General features: G+C 36.1%; 1 protein-coding gene across 5 annotated transcripts in view; it reads left to right on the top strand.

The window, feature by feature from the left end:
* tacc1 (transforming, acidic coiled-coil containing protein 1) overlaps nucleotides 1-23,312 on the top strand; it is a 64,883-nt gene extending 41,571 nt beyond the window's left edge. For 4 of the 5 annotated variants that reach the window (XM_015339548.2, XM_015339394.2, XM_015339511.2 and 1 more), the window contains exons 3-14: nucleotides 3,015-4,128; nucleotides 5,515-5,550; nucleotides 8,017-8,077; nucleotides 10,057-10,252; nucleotides 14,206-14,267; nucleotides 17,136-17,270; nucleotides 17,711-17,787; nucleotides 17,926-17,969; nucleotides 18,342-18,502; nucleotides 18,775-18,881; nucleotides 19,949-20,069; nucleotides 20,856-23,312. In XM_015339548.2, the coding sequence (XP_015195034.1) occupies nucleotides 3,317-4,128; nucleotides 5,515-5,550; nucleotides 8,017-8,077; nucleotides 10,057-10,252; nucleotides 14,206-14,267; nucleotides 17,136-17,270; nucleotides 17,711-17,787; nucleotides 17,926-17,969; nucleotides 18,342-18,502; nucleotides 18,775-18,881; nucleotides 19,949-20,069; nucleotides 20,856-20,924 (1,881 nt within the window). In that variant the 5' untranslated portion in view covers nucleotides 3,015-3,316 and the 3' untranslated portion in view covers nucleotides 20,925-23,312. The remainder of the gene's footprint in view (nucleotides 1-3,014; nucleotides 4,129-5,514; nucleotides 5,551-8,016; nucleotides 8,078-10,056; nucleotides 10,253-14,205; nucleotides 14,268-17,135; nucleotides 17,271-17,710; nucleotides 17,788-17,925; nucleotides 17,970-18,341; nucleotides 18,503-18,774; nucleotides 18,882-19,948; nucleotides 20,070-20,855) is intronic. The other variant, XM_006625498.3, reaches the window with a different exon arrangement.

The following is a 23,312-nucleotide window of genomic DNA, read 5'->3' as shown; positions in this document are numbered from 1 at the left end:
GTTAGTCTTTGTTAAATTAAACAAGGCCATCAAATTAAATGAAGTAAATTACCTTGGGGGTTCACTTTTTTATCTTCAATGAATGAACCCAATTGTTTATAACCAAATGTGTGGACCTTGCAACCTTTTTTTGTAATGAAATGAAAACAAGCTTTGGCTATTTTGTTGTTATTTTTCCAGTCTCCAGTCTGCACATACAAACCAATGAATAGGTATAACATGTAAAAAGTTCACTTATCAAGTGTGTAGACTTCGCTCCACTTAGAAACAGCATGTTACAACATCGTATCTGTCCTCACCAATGAAAGACATTGACTGCAAGAGGGGGTAATGATTTGACCAGGATTTATAGCTTGGATGATTCCAAAACAGATTTGTGTGTTTTAGACTTTTTCTGCTGATGAAAAGATAAAAGACTAAAAGTGATTCTTGTTTTAGTGGAAAGAAAGCAAATGGAAACGTAAAAATGTGTATTTGCATTTCCTTAATGAGGTCTGTAATATCCTCAGGCTTAAGGTCTTATATAATTAAGACCAGCTTTTTAGTGTTCTTTTCTCTTGTACATAAAAATATGGCTTAAAAACATAAAGAATGTACCAAAAAGAGAAAGCAATTTTACCCATATTCATGATTTGGTTTGTCCGTAGTTTAATGACCTAAAGCTCGGACCTAGCTGTTCCATAAAACTTCTCGGAGAATCTGTTTTAACAGCTTGTCTGGGTAGTTTTGGCCAGACCCCCCATCTCTGTGTAAGGAAAGATGTGTCTATTTCCAGTTTTAAATGCACATTATGTGAATTGTCAAAAGTCCTACAGTATACACAAAACCAAGATGGGCAATTATATATACCAAGGTCTACGTCTGACTGTCCTACATCTGTAAAAACCTGTATGCTCTAGTTTTTATTGTCTTTTTCTTTTTTCACAATGTACAGCATCCCTGGGTTTGGAAAGGGATTTAATAAATAAAAGTTATTATAATTTATTTGTAAGAGTTCAGTAATTCAGTAAGTACAACTGTGATGTACTGAAAAAATAGGTTGGTGAGCCTCTACGCTCAAAGAATTAGTAATAATATGAATAATTTATATCAATAAGGCCATAACAAGTATTAAGAAGTTGTAGGTAAACATGGTTTAAACAATTGCAAAAGGAAAGGTCTTGTCAAATGCTTACTCACAGGAAAATGTAGATCAATACACTTTGTTCATCTGACAGTACTGTGACATAAAACTGTATTTGGAGGTATCTTGATGGTCCCAGGATTGAAATGGTGTTGAGAGTGATACTGAAATAAAGCAGTGTGTGACAGGAAATAGTACAAGGCCTAGTACATGTGGAGCCTCATTTTGTTCCAAAACAGTTAGACAACAGCTGATGAGCAAGCATTCAAAAAAAGAACTGAACAGTCTCTTCCTTTTATCATTAGTGTCCGGGCTTCAGCGTACATATTGTTTTTATAGGGAACACATACAGTGCACCAGAACATTTTGAGTGATGTGTTTATATTCTCAGATGCAACAAGGAACACCTGGTGGATTAACAGCTTTTGTTTGGGATTCTGCTGACAGAATACCCTTGACATTATAAAGAAAAGAACTTGCTACTCTGATGGAAGGGCAAAACCAGTTCCTTTACCAGCAGGAATTCAGTTTGTATTGAGAGAAATGTTTTTAAAAATTCACAAAATCTCAAAAACATGTTCATAAAACAAGCAGCATTTCCATCTAAAAGTAACTACGTAATTGCTGCATATGGGTTTTATTCAATATGTTTTCAGCAACACAACCATGTTTTTGATCTTTCTTGTCAGCTAAAATCCTGAATCGTAAATCATTTGGTGAGATGATTTATATGTTCACATGTATACATGTGCATATAGATAAAACATAAACCTTCAATCAAACATTGTACATAACATAGTAAAATAAATGAGTTCATCAAAAGTTCAGACCTAGTATACAGACTAGGGAGGGTGGTAGATTATAATCAAGACACAACAGCTTCCTGGGCCAGAGTTTATCCTATGCTGATTCCTATGGCATTAAGCAATCAGAATGCACACCAATTCATTACAACAACCACCTCTAACAAATGCTGGTCCCAAGAACTGTACATATAGCTTTTGTGGATGGCAGTAATTGTGGTTCAGCATATCACTTAAAGTACAATAGCAGTGTCTGTAGTAGGGACTTGAACCCAAAACCCAATAATTATGAGTCAAGAGACTAACTAACTACACTATGCCCTCCTTTGCTATGCAGGCTATAAATAAATGAGCAAAATTGCAGTTCCTAGCCCAAAGAACAAATTGGGAGTTCCTATATTGCTTTTATTTTTTACTTAATCATGTAGCATTGTTGTGAGTCTTTTCATAGAGTCAGATCAAACATAACATTAGCCTTTTTCTTTCCAGTAATGAAATAACTTATGAAGGAGTGTAATAGAAAACATGTGGGCTATATCAGATATCTATTATGAAAACCAACTAAAAAACAACTAAAATTCCTTCACCATCCTATCGAGAAACTGCACAGAAATTGGTACTTAATTGATCTTTATTTAAATAAATATCAATAGTCCTAGCTTAAATGACAACAAAATTGGAAATTGCTACATTTTCTATAATTGATTAAGTTTATAATTTTCTTGCAAATATTGACTGAGGCTATTTTCAACTTATGGCTTGTATATCAATTGCTTGTGCAGTTCATCTACATGTGCTTTGGAGACGAATATTAATATATGTTGCAAAGATATAGAGTCAGGTCAAACATAATTTAGCCTTTAACTTACCAAAAAGTGTGGTAGAAGATCGGTTGGCTGCATCATATATCTGTTATTAAAATCAACTAAAAATTCCTTCAGCATCTCACTTTGGCTAAAGTGAAGTGAATCCTGCAATTTTCTCTGAACTAGCTGTTTCAATACTATTTAAAAGTTGAAATAGTTTTATTAATAGAAATATATATCAAATTATAAATTAAAAATAACATTGTTTTGTCATTTCTGCAGGGCTGCAGGAAAATGATGAACAGCTGATCTCTAAATCAAGTGGGAATCAGAATACTTATCTGGATAAAAATTCAAACCAGCATGAGATCACCCTGGTTCCCAAGATCTCCAGTGCTGAGGAGTTAACTTCAGCTGAAAAGCAAAATGTAGACGCACTTAATAACATATCTGATGTGACTCAGAATCTAGCAAATCTCACCGTCACTGGGGACATAGGTTTGAGAAAGCCTGTGAGTCAGCACAAGCTCAAAGTTGACTCTGAGCCAGCTCAGGCAATTGAGACTGCAGCTGCTAGCTTGGATATGTCAGCTGAAACAATGGTGGTCAGCACAGAGGAAGCAGGTCATGAATCTGGTGATGACACCACTTTGGATCAGATCAAAACGAAGAAGGTCAGGCCCCCACCCCTGAGCATAAAGGGAGTACAGGGTGTCACCAACCAAGCTGAAGTAGAAGATGAGATCCCTGTTCCTAAGGCAACATACTGCTTCAATCCAGATGATTATGATGATAGTGCCAACCCTTTTGCCAGTGGTGGTTCCAAGCTGCAGAACTCTCCACCTTCTTCTTCAGGCAATTATCAGATGGAGTATGTCACAAATGTTGCCAAGGGTGCTCCAGATGAGGCTAAACCTGTCAAGATGGAATTTGGGTTAATGGACGATGGTGAGAATGGGGAGGTTAAGAAGCCACCACCAAGAAGACTGGGAAAAAAGCCTGGCAGCAGACTTACCCCCAAAAGACAAAAGTCTAAACCAGCAGAGCCGAACACTGATGCTGCTCCCACCATCCAGAATTTAGAGGAAGTCCCCATCCCTAAGGCATCCTACAACTTTGATCCCAGCCAGTGGGATGATCCTAATTTCAATCCCTTTGGTGGGACCTCTAATTTGGGCAGCTCACCCGTCCTTCCCAAAGGATCTTATACTTTTAACCCTGACAACTTTGACGACTCCATAGACCCCTTTAAACCCTCTAAGAGCTTTCCTGAGTTACCACAGGACTCTTCTACAAATGTCAATCTTGAAGAGGATACAGAGAAACTTGATCTCCCCTTGGACTCTGAAGGGAAAGGGAGACAGTCACCAAAGAAGACCAAGTCCAGATTAATTACGTGAGTTCTAAAATACTCTTGGTTCCTAAAATAGTCTAAGATGACTTAAGAATTTAAGAAAGGTTGCAAACAAGAGGAGGAAATTCTGCTTGTTTAGGTATCAGTAGCTTAATGAACTTCCAATCCCATCAAAATGTTTCTTTAAAAATCCCAGTCATATTCAATTCAATGAATGGGCTGGGTTAGTGTCAGATGGGTTATTTGAGACACTGGAGTCTTTGTGTAAAGATGTGTTTCCTATTTTTTAAAATACACTGTACTTGTTCATTGTAAGTTCATTTAGTCTTTACCTCAATAAATCACCATTTTGATTGTGCAAGAAAACTGCATGAAAAAAGCATGAGACTCAAAACAAGAAAATTAAAAGTATTATTTTTCTTCAAGTCTGTACCGTAAACAAATCTGCAGTACTCCTTTTTCTTTTTCTTTTGCTTTATTTTATAACTTTTCAGACTCTCACATTACTGGAGGCTTTGTACGCTGCTCAACTTAAAATAAGAAGTATTTAATTTGCATTATAAATCCCAACAACAAGAAAAAATAAAAAATGAATATGAAAATCTATTATCCTATTTTGCATCTGACCATTTTCAAAGAGCATCATAAATGTATAAGGAGAGGCATAAACTCATATTATATTGATGCAGTTCGGCCTAGTGAATCTGAATAGGAACATTTTTATCATTGTATCATTACTAATGGATAGACTATTATTTTATTAATAGTGTTATGAAATCATAGAGCTTTACAGAAAACAAGCATATTAGCCCTTTTGTTGTTTTTGGTAACTTTAATTTAAAATGTTCTACTTTTCTAGTATTTTTTCCATTCAAAAGTAACTGTTTTGTAAATATACTGCCTCCTTAAAAATAATAATATAAATGAATATAATTATATTTATAATGTTTTATATTATGCATTTTCTGGAGGTGAATGTGTCAATTTCTTTGCAAAGCATAATATACTGTACATGTTGTATGTGATGCATGATATGAAAATCATGACAGTTTCTGCGTGGGTTGTGGCACTTCAGAGCATCTACCCTGTACAAATGTCTTCTAGTCACAACATGCATACTGTTGGAAACCTTGAACTGAAAAGAGTTTACAGCCCTAACTTCTGCAACTACTTTTGTTTACATCTATATCAAAATTTTACATGGCTCCCATTTCTTCCAGTGTTCTGAAGAGATTTTCCTCCCACAATCCTTTGCTCCCTTCTATTAACCAGCCTCTTCATTCTGGGCTTGTCTACCCTCTGTGTGAGCAACAGGCTTATACTCTCACATGGTATCTTTATCTCTCTCCTCATCTTCTAACTGTACATCTGTCTGTCTTCCCTGTGTTGTGGTCGTCTCTCTTCTTTCCTGTCATGTGTATACATCAGGACTTCTGAGCAAGTGAGGTTTCTCTGTTTTCTGTTGTAAGTACTTCTCCCATCTATTTGCTTGGGCGCTGCTTGTGCTTTGCCTCTGGTCTTTCTCACACACCTATCTGTGCATCCCATTGCATGGGCATTGAGTCCCTGGTCATGCTGTCACTGTGGCCTGGGTTGCGTGCTGTGTTGGCTCACTGACTTCCAATTCTCGACCCCCCCTTCTGCTCAGTAAAGCACTCCTTGGTCTCCTCCCCGTGTGTCAATACTAAAGCTTTTGTCATGATTTTAAAATTTTGAAAAAAGATGTACATTTCTGAGACATATTTTAATATAAAATAGTAGTTTCAAATTCAAAAATGTGCATTTATACATCATCCCTATTATTTTAAATTGATATTTTCATGTTTATTATTAAGCAAGGAGTTTTCATGGAAAACAGCCAGCTGATTATCAAAGAGGAGCTTTAGGCTCCTTCCTATTTGCTTCCTTGATAGTTTTACACATTACAATGTGGACATTTATCCCTCCCTCCTCAGACTGCAGTAAAAGCATCTTTGCATGCCCCTATTCTTTATAAGATTTAAAACAAAATTATACCTTAATACTTCTACCTGTTTGAATTTTTTGACAGGCAGATGTCCTAAGATATTTTTACAGGGTATCTCTGAAAATATGAGGAACTCCAGTGATCTGGTTATCTGATCATAGCAACTAGCTGTTACTTGGTTAAAGTATTTAACAGTCATACACAATTCATCAGAGACAACAAAAACAACAAATCACAAACTTTGTGAGCTTCCCACTGTGATCACACTTTAATCAGATGTGTAAACTATTCTATTAAAAGGGTAAATTAATTATTACAGTATGCTTTCATATTTTATGTTGGCATGAGTTATATATTTCTAATAATAAAAAACAAATATTCCAGAAACACATTACATTAAAAAGACATGTTAGATACTGTTTTTTATTGCTAGTATGGCTACTGTAGTGCTTTTAATGATATTCTAAAGTTTATCAAGCTGTTTGATTATAGAACACATCTTCGTTCCATAACAAACTCTCCTGCAAACACCATCTTTTATAGCTGTGGAAACCTCTGCATGAACACAAGGCAATCACACTATACTGTATATGAACAATTAACTATTTAATGACTATTTCAAAGCGTCATTAAATAGTCAAATTTTTTCTTGCTACCTGCTGCTTTCCTCTCCACGCTAAAAAAGCAATGTGTCTCATAACCCATGAGGCATCCTTTGGCCTTGATCAAAAACTACACATAGCTAAAGATAATGCAGAGAACCTGGGTTACACTGATAATATGACACTGTTAGAGAACCTGTTTGACTAAACCAGTTGGTATATAGAAGCCCTGAATGATCCAAAATGTTTCACTTACTTTAGTGGTATTATATAATTTAGACCTTTAAGCCTTCTGTTTCTCACTTACAAAGGCAAACTGAAGTGATCTTTGCAGATCAATTGAAAGCATTAAAAAGGGTGAGCTAAGGTATGAGCTGAGGTATGTGGTGTCCAGATTTGGGGTTAACTTTTTTTAAATCCATTGTTGATATTATCATGCAGTGTTAGTACTGTATTTCTTGTGATGGCTTTTTAAGTGCAGTGAGTCAAAAGCTTTTTTTTTTTTAAAAGTACCTTTCAGTCATGTTGAGTTCCTAACAAATCATGCCTCATCTTCATGGAAGAACAATGCTATCTTTGGTGTCCTGCCCATGACATTGATCTATGGCTGAACGCATGCCTTACATAAGGGGAGTGGTTTGTTTACGGATGAACTGGTTCAAACAGGATGATGCAGGTGTCAATTTAAAAGTCTTTTCTGTGTTTGACAACAGCATGCTGTCGTTTTTAGGCCTTCAGCAAAACAAGAGGCTCTCAAGGCAAACAAAACACTTGTTTTGTGGTTTTTAAAAATGTAATCCCAAAATGTTATTTTCTATCCTTTGGGAATTTACAGTTACATAGAGAATACGTATTGGTATTGAATTAGTAGCTGGCCAGATTCAGTAGTGTATCTTAATTACAATTTGTTTAATATAATTAGAAAAGACATTATTGATGTTACATTTAAATAGAATATACTCCATAGATTAGTGAGTTGTCTTAGAATAAAGGAGTGCCATTACTTGCATCTGCATGTGCTAGATGATGTCTTTGTGAAAAATAGTGTTTCTTTGCTTTATATCCCTCTCTTTTGTCAAAGTAAGTAAATCAGGGAAGGCCCAGGAATGACGGGACATTAGCACTACAGGTTAGGGTCGGTTGCCTTCAATTGGTTTTTGTAAGGCATGACATTGTTTTGTACTGGAACACTAACATTCCTATTCTTTAAATCTTTTGAAATATCTTAAATGCAACAGATGTGCTTCATTTGTGTTTATATCATCTCTCCAGGAAGAGTCAGGGAAACTATAGCCCTAGATTTTAATTCCATGCTTTTTTCAGTTTCTGTGTTCATAAATTCACTTTATCTCTTTTTCCTAGGGGTGCTTGCAAAGTGAAGAAATATGAAAACCAGTCCTTGGTTTTGGATATCTGTGGTCAGGTAAGACTGAGTACCAAAAATCAACATTACTTTAGAATTAAAGAATAGCTTTCTTGTCAGATATCCAATAAAGTGTTTTTAATCAATAAATCATGTCAGAAGCTCTCTTGTATCTCTGAAATCATACAGTACTTGGAGTGAGACATGAAATTTATTCTGGGAAAAGAGTGCTTGGGCTTTCTTTTTCCCAAATGCAGTGTTACATAATAATGAATAACAGTACAGAGTCAATGTATTTTGAATTAATTTAAAATAATACACAGAGTCAGCAGTTTCCATTAAAAAAACCTGATGCACATACATTAATATTCCTTTAATCAGGTGTCAAAAATATACAGTATGTAAAAATATACAAAAACTAAATCCGAGATTTATTTAATATGATACCAAATTTCACATGATACACACACTGCTACATTTTTAATATAAACCCTAATTAGTGTTTAATTTTTACATGTTCACATGCATCCATTTGGTACTGTGCACTTTTCAGGTGCTCCTCAGCACACCAGTGAAAAGTTCTCACGCCCACGATAAAGCTGTTATTTATTCTGTCCTTTTTTACAACATGATGTACCTGCGGGAGTTCTTTTAGGAAGGGGATTTCTCTTTTTGCGGTGACTAATTTGTCATTCTCTTTGTCTCCCTGCTGGGCATCCTGACAGTGCATGACTCACACCCTATTTATGTGTAATGCATTTGGGCGGCATTCTAACAAAAGCCCAGCAGGCAACAAAATCCTGGGCAGAAACTCAGTGCGATGTACAGTATGTGCATCTGTGTATATGCTATTCGTTCCGTAGCGTCATGTAATTGAGCTCATTCTATAATTCATCATATCCAGTATGCAAAGAAATACAGAAGGATTTTCATTGCAATTGATTATTGTAGTGTTGTAATGACAGGACTGGCAGGTCTTTTTTCTTGTGGTAAAACTAGAACTTTCAGTAGGTTCTTATGATGAATGAAGTTACCAAGGCCTACAGTGCCTCCCTCAGCTTTAGACACACTAGAGAGAGATGAAAGGTAATGAAAAACACTTAACAGGCATACACAGTGATTTAATCTTACTCTTTATTCTTACTCCTATGAGAAAGCCTGTGCAGGAGAGCCCCCTTTTAGAACATAGAAAATAAGGAAGGTTACAAAATGCTAAGATTTATTCTCTGTTTGTTAGTAGCGAATTGATCTAGGAATCTCATGTCTTGGTAGCTTGTTCCCTACTCCAACACACTTTAAAAGGGGGTTTCTGAGAGTGGCAGTGGCAACTGAAAAAGTGAAGAGTGTCCTGAAAAGAGCTATATAGGCGTGAATTATTATTATTATTATTATTATTATTATTATTATTATTATTATTATTATTGTGGCATTGTAGTTAGCTTAGGTTTGTTCATTCAAGTTTTCATTCTCTTCAATGTTAGAATATTAAGCATAAGCACAATTTTTTTGTGTGATAAGAGAAAAATCTGTGCATCAGAACATAAGAAAGTTTACAAACAAGAGAAAACCATTATGCTTTTCTTCCAGATTTGGTTGCTAGAAGGTTGATGATCCAATGATGATCTTATGATCTAATCTCAACAATATGAGATCGAATTCCCATCCCCTGGAGTCAGCTTCGATCATGTGGCTAGGCAGTTGTTTCCAGACTCCTGGTCTTCAACCTTATAATACCAATTACTACACATACTGCATCTCTTGTTTTCTGTCTCGAATGTTCCTAAATGTATTTTATCATGTTTTCCCAGGTCCCTGTTTTCTTGCTGATGTTGAATAGATTTCCTGATTTGAGGTGGCCAATGCCCTTTGGTACCTCAAGTCTCCAAGTTAATTAATCCAAGATTAATGTCCTTTAATATGAATCATTGTGTAGCTTGGAACAAAGGAGATTATACAGGGACAAGTTCTGTTTTGACAGCTCATTTTGAAGTGAGTTGCTTAGGCAAGAATAAAGTGTCATGTATCCATGCTATTGACAGGACAATGAGCCTGTGGTATCAGAAGTCCCTGATATCGCTCATCGTGAGGGGCATGCCACAGACGAAGAGAAGCTTGCATCCACTGTTTCCAGCCAGAAACCTGGAAAGCCAGAGATGAAGGGTGAAAATGAGGAGGAATTCTTCGAGTGCTCCAACTTGCCAAACTCAGTCAATACAAAGAAACTGTCCAGTGAGGGTACGTCCTGTCTTCTCTTAGAGTTGTGTTACCATGGGTTCATCCTGCCTGTATTTTGATTTACAATTTTATTTGACAACTTGAAATTGAGGTGTGAACCTTGCTCTAGAGGCACATTGTGAATAGGATCACCTCTCTTCACTCTACAATCAGACACTGACTTTGACTTCTTCTGACAGGCCTACTTTGGTTTCACTGTGTAGAATTCTCCACTTGATGAGATGTTGGTACTAATGGAAAGAACATTTTACCGACGGATAACCATATTATCCTGTGTGTAAACACTCCCCTACTCCTGAGCCCTATTTAATTGTCATGCTGATGTTTTCACAACACCTGTTTACACAAGAAAAAGAAAAGCTATAGACTATTAGCAACTAGTAGTAACCAAACAAATCAATTGGGCTCTTGTAATTTATATTTTTTTGTGTTAGCATGTAGCCTTGTAGAAGATTCTAATGAAGACAACTGGAACATTTATTTTAAAACTATTTGATTTGTCTTTCTTATTATGACACTACTATTGCATATTGTAGCTTGTTTCCCTTACAGAAATAATCCTAGATTTGTAGAGGCATTAAGAACCCTTTAGATTTCTATTCTTCTCCTTTTTTATGCAAGATAAAATAAGATCACTCTAGTCTTCAGGCAAGGACTGCAGATGAGTAGCACAAACTCACTTATAATTCCATGGATTGAGAGAAGACTTCACCATGGCAACAAGGCCTACTTTTTCTGCGTGACTAGTGATGAAAACCACAGTTTACCAACTGTTAAATGATACAGCTCAGTATTTTACTGTCTTCTTTGGTTAAATAATGTAAATAGTAAATGTAAGACCTTTAAACATTTCTCATGTCAGTTTTCCTCCCCAAATAATTAAACTGTAGCATTTTTAGTTGTATATGTCAGGCATTACATCTGCATTATTCATAGAGTCCCTACCTTCCCCTCTAAGGGAACTGCTGAGGGAGGAATGAGTGGGAAGAGAAATCAATATAATAAATTTAATTTTATCTTACTACTGAAATCGGCACAGTCATTCTTCTGCAATCACTTGCTTTTCTCCATTTTAGTTGTAAAAAGGTAATGAAATAGTGGGTTAAGTTGCAATGGAATAATGGGTTAACTTGTTGAGACATCTCAGCTGTGCTGCATTAATACATGCAAATTGGGAAAAGCACTTGAAAGCTACAGTTTTAGATTAGGTTTGTTCTCATGCCTATATTTAAAGGGAAACTGTAACTCTATTTTCGTATCTCAGGGTCAGAAAGAGTCAGAATTGAGTGCATTTCAAACTGCAATAAAAGTAAAATGTACACAGTAACTAATTTCCATTACAAAATAACTGAAATTTTCAGGTGTGCATAGCGCCATGTTCTGCGATTCAGAATGCAGCAAAAAACATCCGGTGACAGATTTGTGTGGCCCTACAACATTGTGAACAATCAGGCTTGTGAATACATATCTTTTAATCCAATAGAAATCCAATAATACATAGAAATCATGCTTTCAATTGGTTTTGCCGACAAATGCTATTTACTTGTTATCTCTCCATGCAGATCACAGTAGAATTTGTGCAGTGAAATGTCTGCTGCACATTTCATCCTATATATATATTTGTTCTACATCACAATACATCAGTACGGAGCCCGGGAGGGGCCATCGGTAGGAAAAAAAAGTTATATCGAGGGAACAATTTACAATTTGTGCGCACTAAATAGTTATATCGAGGGAACGATTTACAGTTAGTGTGCAGATAATAACTAAATCGTTCCCTCGTTTTCTTTAATTCATGCGTACGAAATTACGTTTTCTCTTTCCTTTGTTGCCTTTGTGTCATGGTAGTCGTGTGCACATGGAAAGCTTTTTGAACGCCAGCCTTATCCCCAGCTCCTAGAGATATCAGGGCATTGTAGCTACTCTTGAACTACAGGGCATCACCGTCAGCAAGCGGCAACTGAAGAGGATTCTCGGGTTTAATGGGCTCTACCGACGGTGATATGCAGACATAGAAGAAGTGATTGACTTTATTGTTGACCAATTGCGAAGGAACAAGTTAGAAAACATTATTTTGTACGCACGGACTAAAGAAAACGAGGGAATGATTTAGTTATTTTGTGCACATGAATTAAAGAAAACGAGGGAACGATTTAGTTATTTCGTGCGCATGAATTAAAGAAAACGAGGGAACGATTTAGTTATTTCGTGCCCATGAATTGTAAATCGTTCCCTCGATATAACTTTTTTTTTCCCTACTGATGGGCCCTCCCGGGTTCCGTACATTAGTCATTACGTAGACTAGTGAGCAGGAAGGTCTGCATCACGTCGTAATTTGTGGGAACTCGAATGCGAGTTTGCAACAACATGGCGACTTACATTACTTTCACAAAGTTCATGGTTTTGTTTAATTCAGAATTTGTATTATTTTCTATAATGTCAATACATTATTTTTTTAAAAACCAAGACTTAATAACTGGTCTGAAAAAATTGGGATTGCAGTTCCCCTTTAAATAGAAGTATCAAACAGGTTGTACATGTTACAGCTTTATACACAGCATCTATATGGCCATTCTTCTCTTTTTTCTCAATTTTTTATTGATACGTTTCTTTTCTTTCATTAAATTGTTACAATTAGTTTACACACCATAATGCAGAAATAGAATATCAGAGCAGTTTGTAACAATACTATAAGAATTAATACAGGGTGACCTGCAGGATATATATTACACTACAGTAAGCTGTAGCAGCAGGCACAATGAAGTCTCTTATAAACCATGGTTGTGATCTGATTTTCTGTTGTGGACAGTATAGAAACAGTGTTGGGAATAATGTATAGGTTACAGAATCACAGACATGCATTTTTTGGGAGTGCAGTTTGAGGAAGTGCACGAACATGGTCTGAGATAGATGTGGAACATGCAGTTGGAGCTCTAACAGAATTTTTTACCAAGCAGAAATGATGTACCAGTGTTCATTGTATCATATTCTAAAAAACACCTAGAGGCTATGAATGACTTTTTACAGATTCCTGACTGAAGGCACTCTAAGGAAATCAGTGACAGGGTCTCCAAGTATACCTCTTCCCCTGCTCTCCTAGACAGATTTACAGTAGGGCTGTTTTTCAACAAAAACAAGTACAGTTATTATGATCAATCTGTTTTAGTCAGCAGAATGTAAGAATGGAAAACCATTTCCTAGCAATACTCTGGTATTGGCAGCTAATACGTGTTCTGTTACTGCATTCTTGTTTTCATGGTGATAGTCCTAAACTGTTGCCAGTTTTGTAATTTTATTTGTCTTGGTATCTGGTACATGACTTCTTCTGCTTATCAGTGGCATTGTCTTTTTCTTGAAGGCTGACAATTAAATTACCCAATAATGGAAGCACCACAGACATATTACATAGGCATGCAAAAGATAATCATTTTAACTTTAAATGTGATATTGGTCTAAAACCTGATAGACATGGATAGTAGATTGCATGCTTGATATTCATTTGAATTTAATCTAGTAGTAGTGGTCACAGCAGTAAAGCACTTAAAGTTATTTATAAACCTTTGCACAATGCTGCCCTCTGCTGATTTCTTTGAAGGAATTCAATTAGAATCAAATCTGTAAACCATTTCCACCAGCTCATCAATTAACAGGTATTTATAGTTAGGAGAAATGTTTGTGGACTGGGAAATTGCACTGAAATAGAAACTCCCTTCAAAGAAAATCTAAATGAACTGCAGGTTCAAAATCACTGACAGGAGTAATATTGGAATGTTGTGTTTTCATTTAAAGGAAAACCGAAAATCGGTCTCTACCAATTGCAGTTTATTAGAGCAGAATCTTCCATATGTCAAATTGTATGAAAGTTAATCCAGTCTTAGGTTTACAGGTCTTCTTATGATTATTATGTGCAGTGGTTTTAATGATAATAAGTTGGACAACTTACTTCCCCACAGGACTTGAAATGGGAATTTCTGACACTCCAGATGATCTGGAATGCAAAGATTCCTGCTCTTTGGTGAGTACATATCTCGTAAATAATTAAAACATTATTAGTCATCTTTTTATACTGTAGTTAGATATTGGAAGAAATCCTAGAATATCATACTTGTAAATGACAATTTTGGATGAGCTGATCATCTGTGGTACTGGTCATTAAAGGTACCATGGCACTGTTTGAATATGAGTAATGGCTCCAGTGTTCTGGATGAATTCACCTCTGGGCCAGAACAATCTGGCCGAGCTAACCTTTTCCCTTTATTCAGTTTGTAAAGCTTCTCAATTCTCTACCCGATCAGCTATGTAGTAGGGCTGCTGTTGAACATCCCCCAGGTGGTTGCTAAACTACAGCAGTGGATGAGAAAAAGCTTTCCTTTTATAAATAAGGACATAGAGAAGGAACACTTTGAAATGCATTGGGGTGAAGGTACTATCATTAATATTAACTGAAAAAACAGCAGCCTTTCCACTAGGTGGAGGTAAACTGATGAGACATGAACGTGCAGCTCCAGTCCAATTCCAGAGTATGAACATTAGTGTCAGTTCCAGAAAAGTCCTTTACATGTAGTAAAGAGAAGACTAGGAGGGGACCCAATTCAATTCAAATTCCTCAAGAGGCCTCAGTGAAACACAAACCAGAGGACACACATGGAAGTGACAGAGATTGTGATTTACAACTCAGGACAGGAGACACTTCGTTAAACAAAAGCTTATGGGAGTATGGAACCAGCTGCTCTGGCAGGTTGTTGAAGCCCTGTCTTCTTTTAAGAAATGCCATGGATTTGCTCTAGCAACAAAAACAAATTAGACCAAATGGTCTCTTATCGTTTGTGACCTTTTCAAATACTCATTGTATGTTAGGGAACATAATATGCCAGCTACTGTCAAAATAATGAAAATGGCTATCTCCTTGTCATAGCATAGAGTTTGTGATAATTTATAGTGTGGGTAATTGTGACCTACTTCAGTGCATCTTCCCAGCTTATAAAAAAATGCCCATCAGTTATTTAATCAAATGGAAAGGAATTCTACAACATAGTGTATACAGTAGGAGCATGTGTTCTTCTGAATAATGAATAAGTAGGTTATCCATTGTAAGAAAGCTATGGTGTGTCTCTGTTGACTGTCAATATTCACCATTCATGCAAATCATGAATGGTGCATTCATGCCAGTGCAAGCATGGTGGACCGTATTTTTTAGAGAAAAAAATCCTGTCACAGGCACTTCACATTCTGCTGAACTTTCTATTCTGACTTTTCTCACACATAAGATGAATAGTCAAGATTTTTTATCTATTACATGCATTTTTCCCTGGTAAACAGCATAGCATTTGTATAATTCACTAAGGCCTAGAAGGATTTGTTTGACATTCTTACCATTGGATGTTTCCTCTACTGTTTTTCCCAGTGTACGAGGAGCACATCAGTTGTAATCTTACAATCTCGAAAAACATTGCAAGAAATACGACAGTTCTGTAATGTTACAGTTATCTAGCTCTGGGTACATTATGTTTACAGGGATGTTACTATGGAGATAATAACTTGTTGTTACTTTGCTTTCATATTATTAAAATATTTTAGGGCCTTTTCACCTCTTAACCTTTTAAGTAATTTATGTATCTAACTATATGTCTTGATCAGTGACACAGTAATTAGAATAACATTAACCAAAATGTTCATGTGTCCCTGATGATACTGTACAGTAGCTTATCAATAAATTGTACTTGTCCTTTTTTTCAAAAACACATCTGATCAACATACAAATTTGAAACTTACCACTGGATAGATTTGGTTTCTATATATTTAGTGCTTCACAAAGTTTATTTTTATTAAGTTTATGATTATTGACAGTTCTGAGAGTGGACAGGGAACAAAATTCACAGTAGAAATATTTACCAATAATTAACAATATAGAGAAAGTGCTTGTCACTTTTTATTTAGGTGATGTTAAGGTAATCCTATCAAATGCAAACACAATTTGGAAAATGTAACATTTTTGTGTTGCAGATTTTCTAGCTCCTACATGTATGTAGCTCTTTAGAAAATCTCTTTTCTTTTAGTAGGACAGCTGGTGACAAAGGGATTAGGATTTTCTAATAAAGGAGATTATCAAAGTGTGGATTAATATCGGTGTCATAATCCAGTGAAGGACACTTAGAGAACAAACACTATTGATTAATAGGAATCTAATAGACTGATGGTTTAGCTGCAGTGAACATGGTAGGAATATTCAATGATGTTTCAAATTTTCTTAAATTTATTTTCTGTATACAAAGAAATACTTTCTTAGTGTTTAGACTGTATAACAAATAATTATGCACAGATAAAGTATGAAAACATCTGAATGAAACAATGTAAGAAAGTCTAATCATAATATCATACCATTTACACTATTTAGAAATGTGCCCAGTTATCAAAAAGAGAGTGTTCTCTGTATTTGTTGTGGTGCCAAAACGAAACACTGATTGCTCACAGAGGGCTCAGGAACCTAGAGCAGAGATCCATCGTTTCCCCAGTCAACTATTAAAGGCTTTCTGTTTCTTAATCTTGTTTTTTTTTATGTGGGCTTTTAGAATTAGACATCACCAACATACCTCAATGCCACCCTTGAATTCACACCTCTTCCTATCTGTAGAGGAAATAAAAGTGAGATGGAACATTCAAATAGACTGAATAATACTAAATAAGAAAGAATGAGAGGGTTCTCAGTTAAAATCCATCGGTTGCCTTCAGCAAAATACTAACATCATATTTGCATGTTTTTTGGATGTGACATAAAATATCTTACTATTGTAGGTGATGCTGCAGCAGCAGATATTGATCCTTAAGTAAATATAATTAAAATGCATTTTGTTTTACTGACTTTGTGTTTCTGCTGTTTCCATAGTATGATGTCCCATCAAAAACCAAAAGCACAAAGCTGACAGGAAGTGAAGGCCAAGGCAAAGGGAGTCCAGTTTTAGACACCATCTCTATCAGTGAGGCTGATAAAATGGCAGTCCTCACCCTTATTCGAGAAGAGGTAAAGAGGAACAGAGCGTGCGTCTTTCCCAGCAGTAGTATATGCCCAAATTTGCCCCAGATTATATCAAAATAACACCTGGCTCAGCCAGTTTGAAATCTGTTGCTCATCAGTAGCAAATTTCAGTTTCCTCTCTTTATAATTGTTCTAGGTTTACCAGACACTGTTTGTATTTGGCCAATGGAAAGCCATCTTTCAGGTTCTGGGAGGGGGTGGGGATGGAGGAGAGTTGGAATTTTGGTTGAATCTTGGTTCATACAATATCTGGTTAGTGCTATCACAGCCTGAATTTGTGAAATCATTTTCCTCATCTTTCTCTAAAATCAAACTTCGTATGCACATTAGAGTCCGATAAATTGTTGATTTATGAATATGAATCTTTCATTTTTCTTCTGTGGGAGCCATACTTCCTTATTAAGCCATGTGTCCCTTTATTACAGATCATAACTAAAGAAATTGAAGTAAATGAATGGAAGAGGAAATATGAAGAAAGCAGACAAGAGGTCATAGAAATGAGGTACATGATTGTCATCAGTAGATACAATTTTGAACATACGGAATACATTGTTGAACAAAAACATAAAGATTTTTAAATACTGTTGAACAACAAGTACATTATAAAAAACATTTTAATCCTACCTCTGTTTCTTTCCAGGAAAATTGTGGCTGAGTATGAGAAAACCATTGCTCAGATGATAGGTGAGTTTGAGTTTGTATTGAATGGGTTTACTGCTTTGAAAGCTCCCAGCCAGCAAGAGGATTTATCATGGCATCACTTTTCTCATTAGTTAAAAATGTCAAAATTAAATGAAAACTATCTCATTACATTATTAAAGAAAATAAATAAGTTATATTTAGTTCAAAATTTGTAGAGCTTGATTGCTTTTTCTAAAGTATGTTTTTTTTTCTTGCACCACTTTTATTTGACATCTGAGGCCAAAGAGGTGAAAGCACATTTTTTTATTTCTGTTTTTACTTCTGTTCTGATAGTAAAACTCTAAAGCACACCTGTCTGGCTAAGAAGAGCTGCTGGGCTTAAAACCTGTCCTTTTATTTTTATATATTCTGTAGAGGATGAGCAGAGGACAAATATGAACTCCCAGAAAAACATACAGCAGCTCACCCTGGAAAAGGAACAAGCCATCGCAGACCTCAACTCAGTGGAGCGTTCCCTGTCTGACCTCTTCCGGAGGTATGAGAACATGAAGGGAGTCCTCGAGGGTTTCAAGAAGGTAAGTGGTCTTTCCTGACATTGACCAGTGCTAATAGATACATTCTAGCTGTACAACACAGTGATGCAGTGAAGAAGAGAGGCAAGTTCATTCCCAAATGTAATTTCATTTATCGGAAGTAGAGACAATCCACAAAAAGCTAAATAGCCTTGAGAGATGTGGAAGGACATATCTCCTTAACTATTATTGTTATCGCACGCCAGAGATAACCTTCCCCCAGGCCAAAGCAGAGTGAAGCAGCTTTTCATTTTCTATGTGTATCTGTGTCCCAGAACGAGGAGGTGTTGAAGAAGTGTGCCCAGGAGTACCTGGCCAGAGTGAAGCAGGAAGAGCAGCGGTACCAGACTCTCAAGATTCATGCCGAGGAAAAACTTGACAAGTAAGTAAAACGGGATACAGGATACTTGTCTAAAAGGCCATCTTCATCTGATGAATGTTGCTGAATTCTCTATTTGCTAGAGATAGAATGAGCTAGGGTTTTTTAATGAAAAACACATAAGCTGGCATTTACAAAAATGTTTTGTTCTTCTGTCTTTTATAGTCCCAGAAGGTTATATATGTATACAGTATATATAATGAAAGGACAAATGGGAAATAATCAGAACATTAAGAAGTGAAAATGTATGGACTATTTCAGTAATATAGTCTGATCTTAATAAATGTGATATAGATATGAAATGTATTAGATTTTGTTCAGAAAAACACACCTAGATGAGGGAACAGCAGCCTAACAGTATGGGTGACAGAACCCCTCTCACTTTTGTGAGGAATGAACTAGGGGAGCTGCTGGAAGGGTGAAGATGGGGTGGCAGGAGTGGTGTGAGGGAAATGCGCAAAGGGGAGTTTGGGACGTGATATACTGTACTACATGTACTGTATGTACTGTAGGAGAGCTGAAGTAGGATTAGGGTCTGACTTTCCTCACGAATTTGAAATTCCATATTGATTACCATATATAAATATTTTAATAGTTTTGGTAATTCAGTGCTCTTCATATTGGAGATTGAATTAGTTTAGATCAGAGCCAGTCAGCCTCTGGTGTCCTTAAATTACTAGTCTTGCTGCTGATGATAACAGAAACAACAAAGTTTTAGTTGAAACAAAGTCTTGCAATAAACGAGAATGAAAGAGACAAGCTCGCCTTCCCTTCAGTGACTGTTTTCTAGTATCAGTTTTTTATTAGTTTCTAATTTTCACAAAAAGAACGAAATAGATAATAGTAGAAACCCAATTAAATAATATTAAAATAAGATGGGACTCACAGGAAGGAAAACAGAGGTTTCTTGTGTGGTGTGGGGAGATCAATGTGGTGAGACCAGCTGTCCACAACTGTTTCTGCTGGTGCAAGATGTCAAGATTGGTGTTATCATTTAGCAGGAGCACGAGACATTAGAAAAGAAAACAGCAGTGGGTCACTAAATTTTTGCATGTGTCTTGTGTTTGAAGGGCCAATGAAGAAATTGCTCAGGTTCGTTCCAAAGCCAATTCTGAGAGTGTGGCTCTTCATGCCAGTCTCAGGAAGGAGCAGATGAAAGTGGAATCCCTGGAGAGGGCTCTTCAACAGAAGGTAAGTCAGTTCAGGGAAAAAGCCAGATAGGACAAGTAGACAGCAATCTCTTTTACTGACCAAGAAACATGTCAAATCTAAGTACACTAACCAGTGAAAGCTCACTCAGGCTGCAGTGGTTTCAGCCTGGGTCATGTCACAAGCTAACAGGGAGCAGGAATTCCTATGCAACGGCTCACAGTTGGCAGTGTGCTACTAGGTTAGGTTGAGTGTTAGTCAGCCAGGCCTCGTTAAGCCTTCAGTGAAACAGTGGCTCCTGTGATTCGCCGGGTATCTGAAGGGTTCCAGTGGTGTCGGCAACAGACTAACTGCTTCTCAAGCCTGTGGTAAATCTTCTGTAAGGCACTGTTTTCCTAGGATAAGTGGGTGTGGTGGAGGAGCATGTCTGTACAGTAAGTCCTTATTCTTCCCATGCAACACAGAAATTGTAACTATGAGGCCGAGTCTTAAACAACTGAAAAATAAAACATTGCAGAGGCTCCAAACTTTAAATATGTAATCAGACTAATATAATGGAGCTCAGCTGCAGAACTCTGATGTATTTTAATATTTTTGTAAGCCTCTTTTCATTTTTTTACAAAATTCAGATGTAACTACCTGGTATAACTTGGTTGCTTCATGTATGTAAATGCTACAAAAATGAACAGTAATGAACAACATGAACCCATAACATTTTGTGTAGAGCTTTTAAAGTTTCACTGTATGAAATCTGTCTTGGATGGAACTGAAATTGCTTTGGCTAGACAGTGTTTAATCAGTGTCTGTCTTCTTATCTTTTCATTTTAGAATCAAGAAATTGAGGAGCTCACCAAGATCTGCGATGAGTTGATTGCTAAACTGGGAAAAACTGATTAAGTCTCCAGTTTGAATCCTTTATATTGGCTCTTGCCACTCTCTGAACCCACTCCCAAAATACCCTCTTCAACACTGTGCATGTGACAGCTAGCCTTACCTAGTGATCAGCTCTGTCCATAGAATGAAATCAGCCCCTCTGCACTGGCTAAATTAGGCAGTAGGTTTTTTCAGTTAGGAAAAGAAGCATACCCCAACTACAGATCACTTGTACATGCAGTGTCATCTGATATTAATATTTAGCAGCAGTTCTCGGAATGAAGACTTGAAAAACAAACAAAATGAGAGAAACTATAAGAGCTTGTATTTTTTTTTATTTCTACATGAAGATTGTGATCCTTGGACTGCTTTTGCTGATGCTCCTTGATTGCCGTTGGCAAATCGCTGGAATATTTAATAGAATAAGAACTGTGGTTTCATCGGTCTTTCATTTTCATCCACTAACTACGGATGGATAAAAATATGTGCAAACCATCCATTTTTAAATTTTGAATTTTAATGTTTGAAAGTTGCTAAAGGTTTGATGCCAGCTGAAATGTTACGTGAGAACTGGGAAGTGGGGTCTCCTGACAGTTCGCAATGTTTCACAAAACTAAAAAGGAAAGAGCTGAAATGAATGGGGACTACGTCCCCAGATCAGCACCTGTACTCTGGCACAGGGAAAGCTTGATCCTAATGTTTACGCAACCAAATTGCTGCTACAGTCGGATTTAAAATGAAAAAAAAAATGGTGACCAAATTCTTTTAATTTTTTTTTCCTCTTCACTTACAAATCTTAATTGTATATAGAATGATTAGTAAACTTTTATTTCCTTATTATGAAAAGCTATGACTTGGAAATACTTCATGTTGGAAATACAGAGAGCTATTGTAACGAGCAGAATGACTTAAGATTTTCATGTTCCATTGTGAAAGCAATGCTTGATGATTTTCATTCACCACTCATCACAACTTATACTCTGTTGCTCTGCTGAGTTCCTGTTGGTTTTGCTTGGAGTGGAAGGGAACTAATGCATTTAATGTCTCTTTTTACTGTTATAGATCCCTGTAGAACATTTTAACACATTCACACCTCTTGCAGTTACATTTCAACTCTAAACTACTCCAACCACTATCAGCAATGACACCGCTGTAAGCCACAGAAGATAGTGCTGTAAGTGTGTCTATATGAACAATTGTATGGTGAAAAAAATTGAAAATGTAATAGAAGGTATTGGTTCCAACACTTTTTATAAGAACAAATTTAAAAATGTATTATTTTTTGTAATTTCATTGTTATTATTTAAAGTGGTCATTATCTTGCTGGTGACTGATTTTATTTGATCTTTTTAAACAAATGCATTCATCCCTCCTAAAGATGAGAAAAATAACTTTGTGTGCCCACATTCTCCCCCAGTATTTGCCATCAAATAATTCTCAAATAAGTTTTTTATGATGCTAAGTATTGGCTTTTCAAGTGGCAAAGTAGGTGAGGACAAAATAATGCTAATTTAAAAACTAGAAACATTAATCTCATTATTTCCTGAACAATGTCCGCTATACTTTGAGCTCCTGTACTTTACTGTTAAATTCACAAAGCCTTGATCTTAAACCATTTTTATTCTTATTTGGTTTTATTTGTTGTTTGTTTTTTTATTGTAAGCATATATCCTCCAAAGAACCTATTGAACACTGTATGCCTGTAAAATAATCTCTTAGATTAAAATTTAGCTAAAGAAAAGCTAAATTCCGGAAGGAAAAAATCAAGAAATAATGGAAAATACGATTCCATTATTGTCACTATTTTTGTAGAAGCTTCAGGGAGGCACAGTTTGATGTTTTTTTCAATTACATTTCTTCTGATAGAAAGTTCTCCTGTGATTTAAGCCTGAGTCAGAATGACTCCCATCCCTAAAGACTGCATGGGCTAGCTGCAAGAATTGCCACGCTCGTATTGTATAATTTTCACCCTGTTTTCTAACAAAAATGCCAGATTTAAACAAGGAAACCTTTCAAGACCTGATGCAGTGTCAAAACTGACATCACTCCAGCAATACTCATGCAAATTTACTCTTAATGCACTTCAATTTTTTAATTACATCAGCCGTGTGACACATCAATACACTATTTTCAACTGCCAAAACACTTCGCTATCTTTGTGCCAAATGTAAACAGTATTGTTAATTTTACACAGAGTATAGAAAATCTGTTGCTGTGACTAATATGTTCTTTTTTCTTTTTTGAATTGCTGCCATATGATCGTGTATGTTTTATATGCAAAAAAACTTTTTAGTGTCATTAATATTTGTAAAGTGGAAACATACACAGATGTAATGAAATTATAATGTTTACTAATATATATTTTTGTCCATATCTCATTGCCTGAATAAAAATTATCATAGTTATCACCAA

This window comes from Lepisosteus oculatus, chromosome 2, assembly GCF_040954835.1.
Source record: "Lepisosteus oculatus isolate fLepOcu1 chromosome 2, fLepOcu1.hap2, whole genome shotgun sequence".
Classification (NCBI taxonomy): domain Eukaryota; kingdom Metazoa; phylum Chordata; class Actinopteri; order Semionotiformes; family Lepisosteidae; genus Lepisosteus; species Lepisosteus oculatus.
The sequence above is the reverse complement of the archived record's forward strand: the minus strand, read 5'-3'. Positions and strand labels throughout refer to the sequence as shown.